The sequence below is a fragment of the Gymnoscopelus microlampas genome (assembly GCF_963454915.1).
Source record: "Gymnoscopelus microlampas genome assembly, chromosome: 21".
NCBI lineage: Eukaryota > Metazoa > Chordata > Actinopteri > Myctophiformes > Myctophidae > Gymnoscopelus > Gymnoscopelus microlampas.
In genome coordinates, this window is record NC_139958.1 from 36,455,850 (window position 1) to 36,471,247 (window position 15,398).

The 15,398-nt window shown below is 43.3% G+C and overlaps 1 protein-coding gene across 5 annotated transcripts; it reads right to left on the bottom strand.

The window, feature by feature from the left end:
• Positions 1–462: 462 nt before the first annotated feature.
• On the bottom strand, positions 463–7,004 carry LOC311037561 (mitotic-spindle organizing protein 2-like; the record flags this gene model as incomplete). 5 transcript variants are annotated; one of them, XM_084046770.1, is made up of 5 exons in its annotated part: positions 463–1,600; positions 3,704–3,832; positions 4,708–4,868; positions 5,518–5,693; positions 6,963–7,004. In XM_084046770.1, the coding sequence occupies 5 exons, from the start codon at positions 7,002–7,004 to the stop codon at positions 1,449–1,451; spliced, it is 660 nt and encodes a 219-aa protein (XP_083902896.1). In that variant the 3' UTR covers positions 463–1,448. The 5 variants fall into 5 exon arrangements, with proteins under 5 accessions (XP_083902896.1, XP_083902897.1, XP_083902898.1 ...); XM_084046771.1 differs by having other exon boundaries at positions 6,959–6,991; XM_084046772.1 differs by having other exon boundaries at positions 6,913–6,981.
• Positions 7,005–15,398: the final 8,394 nt, after the last annotated feature.

Below are 15,398 nucleotides of genomic sequence, written 5' to 3' on the forward strand. Positions count from 1 at the left end.
AAGACTTGTTTTGCATTATAGACTACCTTTAGAGCCAAAAGCCTGTTTGATTAGCCTTTTACTGTTATGCGTGGATTAAAGCAATATAAAATCTTACGACTGAAAACTGTCCTAATCTGTGATTTGTGAAATAGCGTGAAGGTGCACCCACACACTAGCACTGTGTTTCATAAACAATTAGCACAATATGTAAGATGACGTTTCGGTAGTCCATACAGCCAACAGTTGAAGAAATTGAAGATTGAGGCTTTAACCTTTGTTTATGAAATATCCGAGATCATTTCTGGAAAATTGAACATGTATTCTATTGCTAGTTTGACCACTTCAAATACTCTTTAATATTAAATGAACTAATAATCGAAAATAGGCTATCTACACGCTTACAAATGCTGACTTCTATGGAATCCAAATGACTGAAATCAGTCTTGGCGACTGAGAACTTTAATCCATGTGTTATGGTCAACTGTTGAATTTAAATTCCAAAAAAATCTAATTGTCCTCCAAAGGTTATTGGACGGTAATTAATGTTTGACTGACTAGCTACTATAAGGTAAAATAACTGCTAGCCTACGACACAATGCTCTATTTGATCATAACAGAAAATAATTGCACTGCAGATTATGGGGGGAAAAATGTTTAAATACAAAATTGTGGACATTAAACAAAAACAACAGTTGAATGCTTACATGTAACTGATCACTCATAACGAAAGAGAAGCACTAAGTGCAAACGTTTTTCTTTCTTTCTTTTTTTGTTTCGTTAAACAACAGCAGTTATATCTCCCTAAACTGAAACGTTCAAAATAATTTAACAGAGCGACACAAGACAAAACCAAATGCAAAGTAAGCGTAATCATGGCTAACACATTATTAAGAATGTTGCGGGCCGGCCCGTCTTTTGACTGGTACAAGAAAGTATCCCTAAGTATAACTTAGTATCCCTCCATTGGCTGCCAGTTGAATTTAGAATCAGTTTTAAAATCCTACTCACTACATGTAAGGCCAGGCTAGGTCTTGCTCCAGCCTATATCTCGGACCTACTCCCCCCTATGTGCCTGCACGTAGTCTGAGATCCTCAAACCAAGCACTCCTGACACGTTCCCAGTGGATATTTGTCTCTTTTAAACCTGCTTGAATTTTAAGACTTGTTTCCAATATTTGTATGAATCAAATGTAAATAATTCAGAGCCAGGTAGTGTGGCAGACAGCAGTTGGAGATGAGTAAGGAATCTAAGGATGCAAACTCCTCCTTGAGGGGGATCCAAGGGTTCCCCAGCTAAATGATTGATAGTTAGGACTTAGGAACCAAATGGACCTTTACATGTCTGTAACTCTGTGAGTGAACAAAACATTTCTACACTCACAGTAATGGAGTCTGTGACCTAATGGCATACCGAACTGGGGGTCCTTGACATGATTAAACCTTTGAGAACCCCTGTGCTAACTACATTATGTTGAAGTTATCTGGGAGGATGAGCTGCTGCCAGGGCTCTTTGTCTTCTGCCCCCTGGTGGCACTGGGCTGGCGCTGCACTTTCTGGCTGGAGGAGCCCTCTCTGTTCATGTTCTTGTCACTGTGACCAGCTCCTGCTTTACTGCGCACTGTGAGCACAAAACAAACACAAAACATGAGAGACAAGATTGTGTCTGTATGACCTACGTCACAGCGTTCAAATAACTTCTTACAAAAACTGAGAAAACATGCATCAGAAAGATGAGATACAGTGGGTCATGATTATGTTCTTTCAATATTGCTTATTGCATGGACTGCATTCAAAAGTACACATATCAACATCCACATTAGTTGTAAAGGGGCACAAAAGTGCTATTTTTAAAGATCAAATAAACACCGAAGTCACACAATTCTATGTTAACCTAAGTGATTTGTGTGATCTGTGTTGATTCTACATTTACTATTATACACATCGTAGGTGCTGGGCGTGAAAAGGACAACTGCGCTGCATCAGTCAGAAACCAGCAATGACACTTGTGCAGTGCTGGTCGCCCACTTTGAGCCAGGTGTATGTAAGATAGGGCCCTATAAACACATTTCCCACTGGACAAAACACACCCTGGATTTTGTCTTGAGTGGGAAAGGCTACAATCTGCCTTCATTGCCAGGACAAATGGCTCTGCAGTAGTTTCAGGTATTTTATCTGTTCCAGCGCCTATCAACAGATGGAATCATGACACCCAGGTAGACGTGCCAATTTCCACCCCTTTTCCAGCGCGATGCTATTAGAGATTCTCCTCATTTGAGAAGAGACTCAGGGCTCAGCTCTACGGCGTGAGTAATTCACTCACATTGATACATACATGCTAAACTGAAAATGTATTTACAAGTGTGTGTGAATAAAGACACGACTTGAACAACCTCTATAGAATCGTCCATTAGTTATTAATTCAACAAACAAAAATATTATCCTACCCATTATACATCTCAATAGTTTTGTGGTCGGCATACATGTCTTCTGAATTCAGTAGCTTATATGGATGACCGTGGACTGTTTTAATCAATAATCCGGTTTAATCTTGGTGACTTTGCACATCTTTGTCACGCAAGCCTTGTATGTGGAGACTAATGAATCAAGCAAGTTGCAATCCATTGGTTGCAACGTGTAAATTTGGCACCATCACCAAAATAACTATATCTACAACTATGAAAACCATATGCCGCCCCAAGTTACAGACAACTTGATGAATTATATGAAGATATATAAAGATTAGTTTATCATATTTGTAATTCACTTTCTAGCCCCTTTAAAACAACAATTGACAAACACAAGGTGAACACATCTACCTGAATGAGATGATGGCAATGATACACTTTTACAACACCCTTGAACAGGTTCAGTTGCACTCATCCACACACATGCACACTAGGGGTTTCACCAAAAATTAGTCAACACTGTCGGCAGTAGTCAAACTAGTCGACTATTATAATAACTACTAGTCGACACTGTTGGCAGTAATCAACTAGTCATGGACTGCTCTTTCTAGATGTTAACAGATATACAGTTGTTTCTTGTTGATAGGGAACAAACATATAAGACAATTTTTCCATAGTTTTTGTGCAATGGGTGTGAAATGGGGGTCGGGGGGTATCATGATCCTTTAAGTTTATTCTTTATTTATATTATGTACAAGGTAACAAGATCATCTCATGTATATTACAGTTACCATTGTACATACAGTAAATCTCTTGATGACAACTTCGTACTTTGATAAGCTTTTGTTAGAATTACTAAAATTACTATTTATTTTCTTTTTGTTTCTTTGCATGGTCCTACACAGACAGTGTGACATGCCACAGTAAAATGCTTCAACTTCCTGGCTTCCAAAATACAACTGTCATTGTTACCTGACCAAGAACGCCTCTCTCTTGTGTTTTGTCACTGAACAGTTAAAAGACTTAGAAGTCAACTAGTCAAAATATCAAACTATTATGAAAAACCTGGCAACTAGTAAAAATCGATAGTCGTGAAACCCCTCTTGCACACATGCATAATACATGCATAACACACACATTCAAACTCCCATGTCCTCGTTTCCACGGTATGAACAAAACACGTGTCATTCAGATACACCCCTAATTTGATGCAACAGGCACTGTACTGTATGTGTACAAAACACGACTTGCATCCGAGGAGAAAGGCAGGCCAAGCATACGAATGGAGTTACACAACACAGCGCAGCAACGGGGACCTTGAGAGTGAGCGTCTTGCTGGCCGTAGACCACAATCTTAGTGTTGACCCTGGTGGGCCGGGTACCAGAGGATGAAGGGGGAGGTGCAGGAGGCTTAGGGCTCTTGCCAGAGACCACACTATCATCTTCTTCAAGAAACAAGAAACAAGAGGCTTTTTTGTGGATTTATATAATATACACCAACATTAAAACCACAAGAAAGGAAAATGACAGCACATGTAGTGAGTGAGTGGAGATGTGCTGCTGCTGCTGGTACACTATTAAAAAAAAGAAAGCAAACGTTTTATATTCTCTCTCTCCTCAGTGTCCCAATGAGAGGAGGCGAGCATTCAGAGAAAATAGCAGATCCACAAGCTAAGGACTGCTATTAGATCTGCTATTTTCGGTAAAGACATTTGGTCTAGAGGGAAATACTATTAGACACCAGTCAACAAAGTATATACGTAGGGTGGTTAAAGGGGGTGTGTAAGTATATGTTTTTGTTAGAGTCAAAGCTCTATATGACGATAGTAGTCATTTCTATAGAGAGTGTTCGTTCAGTAACAAGGGTCTCCCTAGCCTCTCTCTCTGAACTCTTCCACTATCTTCAAATGCTAAAGAGAGTCTGTAATAGTCTCTGTAGTATGTACATGGCTGTAATTCTATTTTCCAGAAAGTGACATGAACATTTCCTGTTCCGGCTGAGTTTCCCTTAGCTTCATTGGCTCAGCTCCATACCCTTTGAACTAGAAACACACATGACACCTTCATAATTATGTGTTTCCGGTTCAAATCTGTTTCCGGTTGAATTACTGCAACTCCTTATACTCTGGGCTCAGCAAAAAGGTCATCTCCCGTCTTCAACTGGTGTCAAATTCTACAGCTAGGTTAGGTTCAGGGTTGATTTTAAGATTTTACTGATGACTTTTAAAGCCTGGCAAGGCCCTGCTCCCAGCTACATCAAATCTGTTTCCGGTTGAATTCTTGTGGAAACACAGCGCGTGTTGTGTTTGTGGTAACTGACCTCTGTGTTCTGCAGGTGCTGTGGTCAGACTGGTGGTGTGGGAGGTGGTCGACGAGTCTCCCAACGTAGCATCAGCTATCCTCTGCCCCGCACACATGGACTTCAACGTCTGGAACACTGCCTGAGGCGCCACGTTCATCTTCAACAGATCCACAATGATCCTAGATGGACAAAATAGCAGCCATGTTTCCATTTAGCCTGCACAGCTAAACCCTCAGTGTTCCATTTGTCCATTTGTAACTGCGAGCGTAGAAATGTAATCATACCAAGAACCAAGGTGAACCAAGAACCAAGCATCAGTCTAAACTCTAAACAATATATTATACTATCAAAAATGACCTGTACATTGAAACTAGACAATATAGGATACCAGGTAAACAATGCACCTACCATCTGTCTAAATAACATGCTATCTAAAATAATGTTTTACCCTTGCATAAGTCTGCATGATCATCGAGGCTAGGTCAAGTGCTGCTATGATATGAACAACTATACAAAAAGTTATGAATTCTTCCTTTTTTAGATGTACTATACCCGTAGAGGCCAATTCTACACCCTCTACATTCTACACCCTCACATTCTACACAGAAATGTGTATTTTAAACTTTCCGTCAGAGCAAACCCGAGGTTCCAGATTTCATGTGAGCAGTTCATGTTAACAGTGTGGTTGGCTCATTGTACTGCCTGGTTAACTGCTTGTACTGCCTGTAACTTTAAAAAAAATCCTCAATAAAGTATTCAATCAATCAATGGGGGGCCTTGAAACTAAACAATTTGAGAACCACTGGGTTTTCTATTATATGAACCTACTTGAAGATCTCTTGATCTATGGTGATCCCAGCAGCCTGGGTGAGCTCGAACAGCTCGCTCTCCTCAGCGTTGAGAATCTTCTTCTTTTTCACGGCATATTTCTGGACATTACTGGTCAGCAGCACATCAGGGGCGCTGGGCGCAGACTGCCCAGACTGTTGAGACATCACGGACACCTAGAGAAATACAGCCTGACACTCAGCCTGAATTTTCATTTTGTTTCACTCCATTATTCAGAATCGCCTGAACATATTTTTTTAATGCGCGGGCTGGAGCCAGGCTAAGAGAAATATGCAATTACAATGAATCATAACCAGTGGTGGAAAGTAACTGCATGTACATGTACTCAAGCACTGTACTTAAGTACAATTTTGAGGTACTTTTGACTGTATTGGAGTATTTCGATGTTTCAGTACTTTTACTTCTCCACTGCATCTCAAGAGGCAAATATTGTACTTTTACTCCACTACAATTATTTGAAAACTGCAGTTACCAGTTACTTTGTAGATTTTGATTATTATTACAAAACATACATTAACCACATTCAGCCCTATATACAGTACATTTCTGCCATTTGAAAATAGCCGATCTACAAGCTCATTGTGAGCTTGTAGATCTGCTATTTTCAAAAGATATTTATACATTTGAACACTTGTGCAACGGGATATACATTTTTGATACCAATACTTTTGTACTTACATTTTGATACCAATACTTTTGTACTTACATTTTGATACCAATACTTTCGTACTTTTTTTACTCAAGTAAATTTGAATTCCAGACTTTTACTTAACAGAGTAATTTAATTTCTACATTGCAGTATTGATACTTTTACTGAAGTAAAAACATTGAGTACTTTTTCCACCACTGAGCATAAACAGCTATTGAAAATTGCTTTGGTTCCTTTCTCACTAAAGACTACACTCTAGCTCAGTGGTTCTCAACCAGTGGTCCGGGGACCACCAGTGGTCCTTGAGGGAGTTCCAGGGGGTCCCCAGCTAAATGATGGATAGGATCATCCACACACTGAGTGTACAAATGGAACCAAATGGACCCTAACGGGTACATTTCCATTTGTACACTCTCAGAGTTAAATTAACATTGATTTTATAATATAAATTGGGGTCCCAGAGATATAAATGCCATTAAATGGGGGTCTGTAGCCCTAATGCATGTCAAACTGGGGGTCCTTGAAATTCAAATGGTTGAGAATCACTGCTAGAGAGCCGTAAAAATCGTCTCTTATTGGGGGTCCCTGGCATATATTTTCAAATGGGGGTCCCTGGGCTAATGTGTGTCAATTTGGGGGTCCTTGACGCAAAAAAGGTTGAAAACCACTGCTCTAGCTCGAACATACACTTTAACAGCTGTTAATAATAATGAATGATGACATACGGTCTCGACAGATAAATACGTTCCGATTGTCAGATTATTCAAAAACAAACCAGCCTGACATCAACACGGTCCCACATAAAATACGTCATCATTGTGCGACCCCATCAGAAACGCGTCATCCACGGAGGGACACGCCCCCTTTGGATTGCCCTATTAAATATTATTATTATTTTTATCATGGATCAGTGGTGGAAAAAGTACTCAAATGTTTTACTTAAGTAAAAGTATTAATACTGCAATGTAGAAATACTCTGTTACAGGTAAAAGTCCGGAATTCAAAATGTACTTCACTTGAGTAAAAGTACAAAAGTATTGGCATCAAAATATACTTTAAGTGCCAAAGGTAAAAGTACTAAAATGTTTGAAAATAGCCTATGTATAAAATAGGGCTAAAGGGGTTAATGTATGTTTTATAATATAATAATTTATATCTGCAAAGTAACTAGTACCTAAAGTTTTCAAATAATTGTAGTGGTGTAAAAGTACAATATTTTCGTCTAAAATGTAGTGGAGTAGAAGTAAAATTTATGAAAATTGGAAATAATCAAGTAAAGTACAAATACCTCAAAAATGGTACAGTACTTAAGTAAATGTACTTAGTTACTTTCCACCACTGACAGTGAGCAGATCTACAAGCTCACAACGCTTGTAGATCAGCTATATATTATTTATTTATTTTACATTTTTTCCTCTAAACGTATATGTGTCACATAATGACCAGAAGAGCCTTTTATTTTCTTATTCGAAATCAAAACAAAAATAATAATAATTCAAAAATAAACACATGTAAAATTGTAAAAGTTTTATTTGCCATGTACAAAGTAAGACAATCTGAGTTCAAACATGACATTGTAAAAATACATATTTTTAAAATACAAACAATTCAAACAGAACATGAGCCAAATACCCTCCCATCCCACCCACCTCTATTATGTACACACTCATTGCAAACATATATAACCTAAACACACTTACAAATATATATAACCTCTATAATATCAGTACACAATGATTGTAAAGATAATATATAAACCTCTAACCTCTATTATATAAAGTACACAATGATTGTGAAAAAATATATACTGTACAAACATTATGAACATATTGTTAAAATCATATCATTTTGTTTATTACATCACAAGGCAGCCATGAATCTTATGTTTAAGATAAGTCTAACTTAGCTTCCTATAACTATGATACAGTATATGACTAGGAAGAAAAGTTACAATAGTGCATAAAAGTTAAAAGGTACAAGATTGAAAAGACCTCAAATACATCCAGGTTCTAGGTCACTCAAGTTGTCTGAATGTGTTTTCAGTCCCACCATTACAGAACTTGAGCTCTAATAATAGAGCATCATATGTCAAGAAGGGGAGGTCAGTCTTCATTGTTTGCAATGACTCCCTCATAAAAGATTCCAACAGCCATCAAAGGGGTCGTAGGGATCACCTGACAGCAGCATCTTCATGAAGAAGCCTGCCTGCTCCTCCATCTCCATGATTCCCCCCCAAGGGTGTAACACCTCCACCCCCAGCTCCTCTGGCTGTTGTGGGAACAGGGTGGAGGCCTGCTGGTGCTCAGACACGTGGAGGTGTCCTGTACTGATGCTGCTGCACCCCACAGTCACACCAGACAGCTCACTGTATGACTGGTGGCCGGGATGACAGGCCTGGTTCTGGCTGCCTGGTTCTAGTTCTAGCTCTAGTTCTGGATCTGGCTGGTTCCCTAGCAGCTCCAGCTCAACCTGGGTGGAGGTGGAGGTGGAGGTGGAGGTGGACGCCTCCTGCTCGCAGGAAAGGAGGACCAGCTCCTCCAAGTTGCTGCAGTTCTCCCCGAGGTCGTCGTCAAAAACGACGGACGCCGCGTCAAAGTCATCCTCCTGCAGGACATCTGTGTCGTCATGAAACTCCTCCATCACCAGCAAGGGGGGTTGGGGCTCCCTACGTGCCACCTTGTTGCAGCTGTTGTCACCACCGTCACTTATGGTGGCGAGGTGTTTGCGTTTTCTGCTGTTGGTCCTGGTACTCTGTCTTTGCAGGAGAGTGGAGAGTCCTTGCAGGACAGTGGAGCGTCCCTGCAGGACAGTGGAGCGTCCTTGCAGGAGAGTGGAGAGTCCTTGCTGGACAGAGTTGTCTCCTAGCAGGACAGTGGAGTGTCCTTGCAGGACAGTGTTGTCTCCTTGCAGGACAGCTGAGTGTCCTTGCAGGACAGTGGAGTGTCCTTGCAGGACAGTGGGGTGTCCTTTCTCAGCTGCAGTGTTGTGGTCCTCCAGAAGCTGCTTGCTCTGTTTGAGATGCAGGTAGCTGGCTGCCATGTTCTTGCCCTTGTAGATGCCATCGACAAACATGTGGGCGTACTCGGGGTTGACCTGCCAGTAGCCTCCTTTCCCGTACGTGTCTTTGTTCTTGCGCTCTTTCAGGAAGCACTTGTACGTCGACAGGGTGTGGCGAACCGAGCTCTGCCAGATGTTCTTCTCTGCCTGTTGGTAGAACGGGAAATTGTCTGCGATCCAGTCGTAAATGTAGCACAGAGTGACTTTGGACCGTTTGGCCCGTATGGCCATGTAGATCAGAGAGGTGTACGTGTAAGGAGGTCTGGTGTTGGGGACGGCCTTCAACAGTGAATGTTGAACGTGGTACCCAGTGCTGTGGGAGGTAGCGGGGCTAACTGGGTCTACAGCCTTCAGGAGGGTGGCTGCCGTGTCCGCAGCCAGCGGACTGGATGGAGAACCAGTGCTGGCCTGGTGGAAGCTGAGACAGCTGCTTGGAGGGTCATCGGGCCTGTTCCCTCGCTCTGGAAGGTCTGCAGTGGGAACCCTGTTCCATCGCTCTGGAGGGTCTGCAGTGGTAACCCTGTTCCATCTCTGTGGAGGGTCTGCCTTTGGAACTGACATGCTGTGCAGCCAGTGGAGGCTGGTCAAACTGTCATCAAATGGAGACAACATTGTTGCACTTGCCATGTTCTCAGGTGAGTGTGCACTGCAGGAAAGAATAGTTTATATGGCGTTAACAAGTCTTCTTTGGGAGATATAGAGAGATCACAGAGAGAGATAACAGACAACAGAGAGAGAAAGTAACACACTGAATGACACCCGTTGGCGCTCAGCTTTTAAAGCAAGATTCAGAACCCAGAGCAGCCAATCCCAAGAGGCCAGTCAGTCTAGACACGCCCCCTCGCCGTGGGGGTGCACGTGAGCGAGCGCTCGCTCACGTGTTGTGAGGCCCCCTCGCCTCACAACACGTGAGCGAGCGAGCCTTGCACGGTGCACCTGACACCTGTGTTGGTTACCATGGTTACCCGCCGACATCTACGTCAGTGTACAACTGCGCAAGCGGCCTTAAATTCACGCTGCCTGCAAGTTAAAATCTTTGGAAATTAGCCAAAGTTTAAATAGGGCTGAAGTGGGTAGTGCATGCTGTGTTTTGTAATAATCAAAATCTACAATATATTATATTACATTGATTCGGTTACTTTGAACCATCCTAGCTCAAAAGTAGCCGTTGTGATTGACGTGCAAAACAGCCAATCACAGTCGGTCAATCGACGCAAAGCATACTGGTAAGGCGGGGCCAACCGGACATTGCAGCCAATGAACACTCTCGTACGGCCGCTCTTGCGACCAATGAGCTCAGTGTGTGTGTGTGTGTGTGTGTGTGTGTGTGTGTGTGTGTGTGTGTGTGTGTGTGTGTGTGTGTGTGTGTGTGTGTGTGTGTGTGTGTGTGTGTGTGTGTGTGTCAAAGTGTCAAAATGTATACAAATTTTTTGAAAATAGCAGATCTACAAGCTCACAATGCTTGTAGATGAGCACTTTTTTTTTTTTTACATTTTCTCTTCTAAACGTATATGTGTCACACAATGACCAGAAAGAGTCTTTTCTTTTCTTATTCGAAATCAAAACAAAAATAATAACACTTGTGATTCAAAAATAAACACGGGTAACCGATTTGTTACGCTGATTGGTCAGCTGTCAACGCGAGCGTAGTGATGATGACGTCATCGCCACGCTCGCGTTGACAGCTGACCAATCAGCGAGCAGCGAGAGATCGTGTGGAACGCCCATAGGTGGAACTCAGATACAAAGCCGTTAAGCAACGTTCTGCCTCAGATGTGTCTGAGACTTTAAGAGATTCAGTCACATTTACCCAGAGCTTAACAGCCACTTTACCTGCTTTAACACTAACGGACGGAACCACCAACCAGAAGAACCTCTACTACTTTTTTCTTCCAGCAGTGCTTTTCAACCAGCTTTTTCCTCTACAACTGGTGAGTTTGATTTATTTTCATAATGCTCGGGCCAGGGGGTTAGGGGGGAACAGTCATTTTAATGCTATTTGATTGATTGTGTTTGATCGTAGCGTGATCTGCCGTCGAAATAGCAGATCTACAAGCTCACAACCCCTTGCGATGACAGGTTGTGAGCTTGTAGATCTGTTATCTCAACGGCCGTTGCCTTCATGTTAACTAACACGACGCCAGATGCATCACCACGCGTTGTGAGCTTGCAGATCTGCTATTTTAACGGCCGTTGCTGTCATGTTAACTAACACGACGGCCAGATGCATGCGACGTGTTGTGAGCTTGTAGATCTGCTATTTTAACGGCCGTTGCCGTCATGTTAACTAACGCAATGCCACACGTTGTGAGCTTGTAGATCTGCTATTTTAACGGCCGTTGCCGTCATGTTAACTAACGCGATGCCACACGTTGTGAGCTTGTAGATCTGCTATTTTAACGGCCGTTGCCGTCATGTTAACTAACGTGAGATGCATCGCGACGTGTTATTTTAACCGTTGGCCGTTGCTGTCGTCGTTATGATCGTTGTCAACATAACAGCTAGCTTGTTTCTAGCTGTATAACGTCTGTCTCTTATGTATGTTGTGGTGTGTTGTTGTTTTTCAAAACGCTCTTGGGAGTAAGGTGTACATGTCATTGTAATTGGTTGTATTACTATCTCTTGGGACCCCAATTTGTACTATAAAATCAATGTTAATTTAACTCTGAGAGTGTACAAATGGAACCAAATGGACCCTAACGGGTCCATTTGGTTCCATTTGTACACTTTCAGAGTTACAGACCCATAAGGGTCCATTTGGTTCCTAACTTTCTATCATTTAGCTGGGGACCACCTGGAATCCCTTCAAGGTCCCTGGACCACTGGTTGAGAACCACTGCGTTACAAGGTTCAGGAGAACTCCTTCTAATAACACTATGGATCAGAGCTAGGGCCGTTGTTAGCTTGTAGATCTGTTCTACTTTGAGAAGATTAGTTATACAGTTAGTATCTGTGTAAATGTTTAGTTACTTTCCACCACTAACATAATAAACTGACATCTCTTTCTGTTTCTCTCTCCCTTTCACAGCTGTCTCAGCTCTCTTTTTCTCAGCTCTCAACTCTCTCTGTCTTTCTCAACTTTCTCTCTCTTTCTCAACTCTCTCCCTCTCAGCGCTCAGCCTCTCTCTCGCTTGCTTGCTTGCTCCCGCTCTCTATTTCTCTCTCTCTCCACAGAGCAAGATGGAGCTGTATCACATCCAGTTGATCAACAAGTCGGTTGCAGAGCGTGGCAGAAGGGCGACCAGGTTGATCCACGTTCGCGTGGACAACCTTAGGAACCGTGCCCTGTCCGATGACGACATGGAGGTCATCACAGAGTGCATCCCAGAGCTGTACACCCGCATCGACCAGACGAGGGACCTTTCCTCACTCACACTGGAGCACAAGGAGCTGCTCAGGCCTCCAAAGGACTTCACAGTGGCGGTGCCGCTTCGTAAGCCAGAGCCCCTGTGGGATGGTAAGGTAAGCACATGGTATTACTGTCGTTTCAGCCACACCTGGAAGCAGCCCACCGTGAAGCCACCAGGGGTGATGCCCACTGCGGATACGGCTCTCTACCAGGTCTTCTCCGAGTCCCTGGTGACTCCGCCCCACCCCACCACCCTAACATCCCCCTTCAATGGGTGGAGGCACGCCCGCAACCAGTACGACCTCGTGGAGGTCTCTGGTCAGCAGCTGCCCAGAGTCATCTCCTGTGTGGAGACGACATGGGAGAAGGGGGGACGGGTGCTCCATCGCCAGTTCAGGGTGTCCGTGTACAGGACAGACGGACAGATGATGCTGTCCGTGTTCTGCAGCTTCCCCGGAGATAAGGCACGGAGGCGCTTCGTCTTCAGCGACGGGGCGCCTTCCCCTTGTACCCGGCGGAAGAGGGAGGCTGATGTCGATGAGGCCATCGTCAGAAGCCCCCCTCGAAGCAAGCCACGTCTAAGACTGTAACGCAGACAGACGTGGGATTGTTGAAACACCCATTCAAAGCCGGAGGGAAAACCACTCAGAAGTGGAGGCGCATGGGGCACCTGGAACCCCTGAAAGGGGCTGCCGGCACCACCTGAAGGAGAGGAGGGGCAGGAGGAGCCGGGACTGGATTAGATGCTGGTAGAGAACAGTAGCCTCAGTGGACATCACCGCTCCGGGACTGGACTAGATGCTGGTGGAAACCCTGTCGGGGAGGCACCACTTGAAGGAAAGGCGCAGTTTGTGAGTAGGTGAGTATGCCTGTCACAATTATTACATAATCGCCTAATCGCAATTATTTGAGATAATCGCAGTTGTTTTTTGCATAATCGTAATAATCATTTCCGTGTTAAATGTTCATATGTTTTCAAAAAGTGGAAATAGCAGATCTACAAGCTCAAAACGCGTTGTGATGCGTTTTGAGCTTGTAGATCTGCTATTTCCACTATTAATGTTTTATTTTATGTGTTGTCATATCTGCCCTGTGCAACTTTTGTTTACGGAGGCACTGACATCGGACGCATCCTCTAACCCTGTGTCTGATGTCAGTGCGTCGTGATAGGATCAGGTTGGCTGATGCCAGGGTGTGTCCTTGCCTCTGGGGCACACTGCTGCTCCTATTGTATGTTGTTTGTGATATTGATAGGTCGTTTAATGTTAAGTTGAGGTTAAATTAAGGGGTGGTTGTTGACTTTTTATTCTGTTGGCTGACGAATTGATAGGGTTTTGACTTTTAATATCAGGTAGTAATAGTCGTATTAGAAATGTGTGTTGTTCAGGAAATGCACCCACCCCCATCCCCCCCAAAAACAAAAAAGAAACATTTGTCTGTCTATGTGATGGTCTCTAGCCCTGGCGTCTTGCGGGGTTAAGCTTTAGGTAGCGTCTTGCGCCTGAACTTTTCTGTTGGCTAACAACTTTCTAGGGTTTTGACTTTTAACATCAAGTAGTAAATAGTTGTATTAGAAATGCGTGTTGTTGTTCAGGAAATGCACCCCCCCCCCCCCCCCCCCCCCCACCCACCCCCCAAAAAACAAAAAACAAAAAAAAGAATTTGTCTGTCTGTCTATGTGATGGTCTCTAGCCCTGGCGTCTGGCGGGGTCAGGCTTTAGGTAGCGTCTTGTGCCTGAGCGTTTAGCGTATGTCAGTGTCTGTTTGTCTGTCTGTCTATGGGGCGCATGGGTGTGGTAGAGGTAAACACACTCTCCCACCACCGCAGCAGAAAGCTGGGTTCAACACCCAGCAGTAACGGCGGTGCCTCAAACTTGGCCGGGCGCTCCATCAAACACAATTGGCCGTGTTTACGGGTGGGAATTTAATCTGACGCTGGATCAAGTGACCGTCCTTTTTGCTGCACTGCAGAAGCTACTGGCAAGTGTGTATGGGAGGATGCACACAGTAGTTTATACCTCTCTCCAGCTGTGGAGGTGGTTGTGGTGCCAGCAACAGGGACTTAAGGACACTTGGGGACAATTGGGAATTGGCGATGACTAAATTGGGATCTCCTCCTAGGATTGTCACCTTGTCGTTGGTGGAGGAGCTTGCGTTATCCCAGTGACCCAGAGAGCTAAGCTCCTGGCAGGTGCCACCATGCCAGGCAGCTCAAAGGGTAAGGGATCAGACTAAGGACAATCCATAGTTAAAACAAACATGTTACAGAAACCAAAGCATTCCAGGCAGGAGATACCAGCCACGACAACACCTGTACAAGGCTAGACAAGAAATGGAATCTCCTGGACCCAAAAGAAACCATCAGAGATGGAGCCTGATATGTAAGAACTATTATGTAAACTGTTGTACGACTCATTATGCCAATATTCCTTTAGTATTATTTATGATGTGTTCAGAACAGAGCTCTGCTGTGAAGGAAACTGGGGCAACACTTTACTTAAAGGCTGGGTCTATAATGTATTCATAATGCACTTATAAGGCTTCATAACACACATTTATAAATATTTATAATTATGCATAACAAGTTTTATGAAGTATTATGAGTGCTGGTCATAATTCATTATAAGCTTAGAGGAACAGCACATTATATTTTTTATTTCAAGGACTTCCAAATTGATATATTTGCTAATGGACCCCCACCTGAAAAGATATTGTGCCAAGGACCCCCATATAAAATTTGTTTAAAAAATCTGATCAGGCAGATCTATAAGCTCATGTGTCGCATTGCGATGCCTTGTGAGCTTG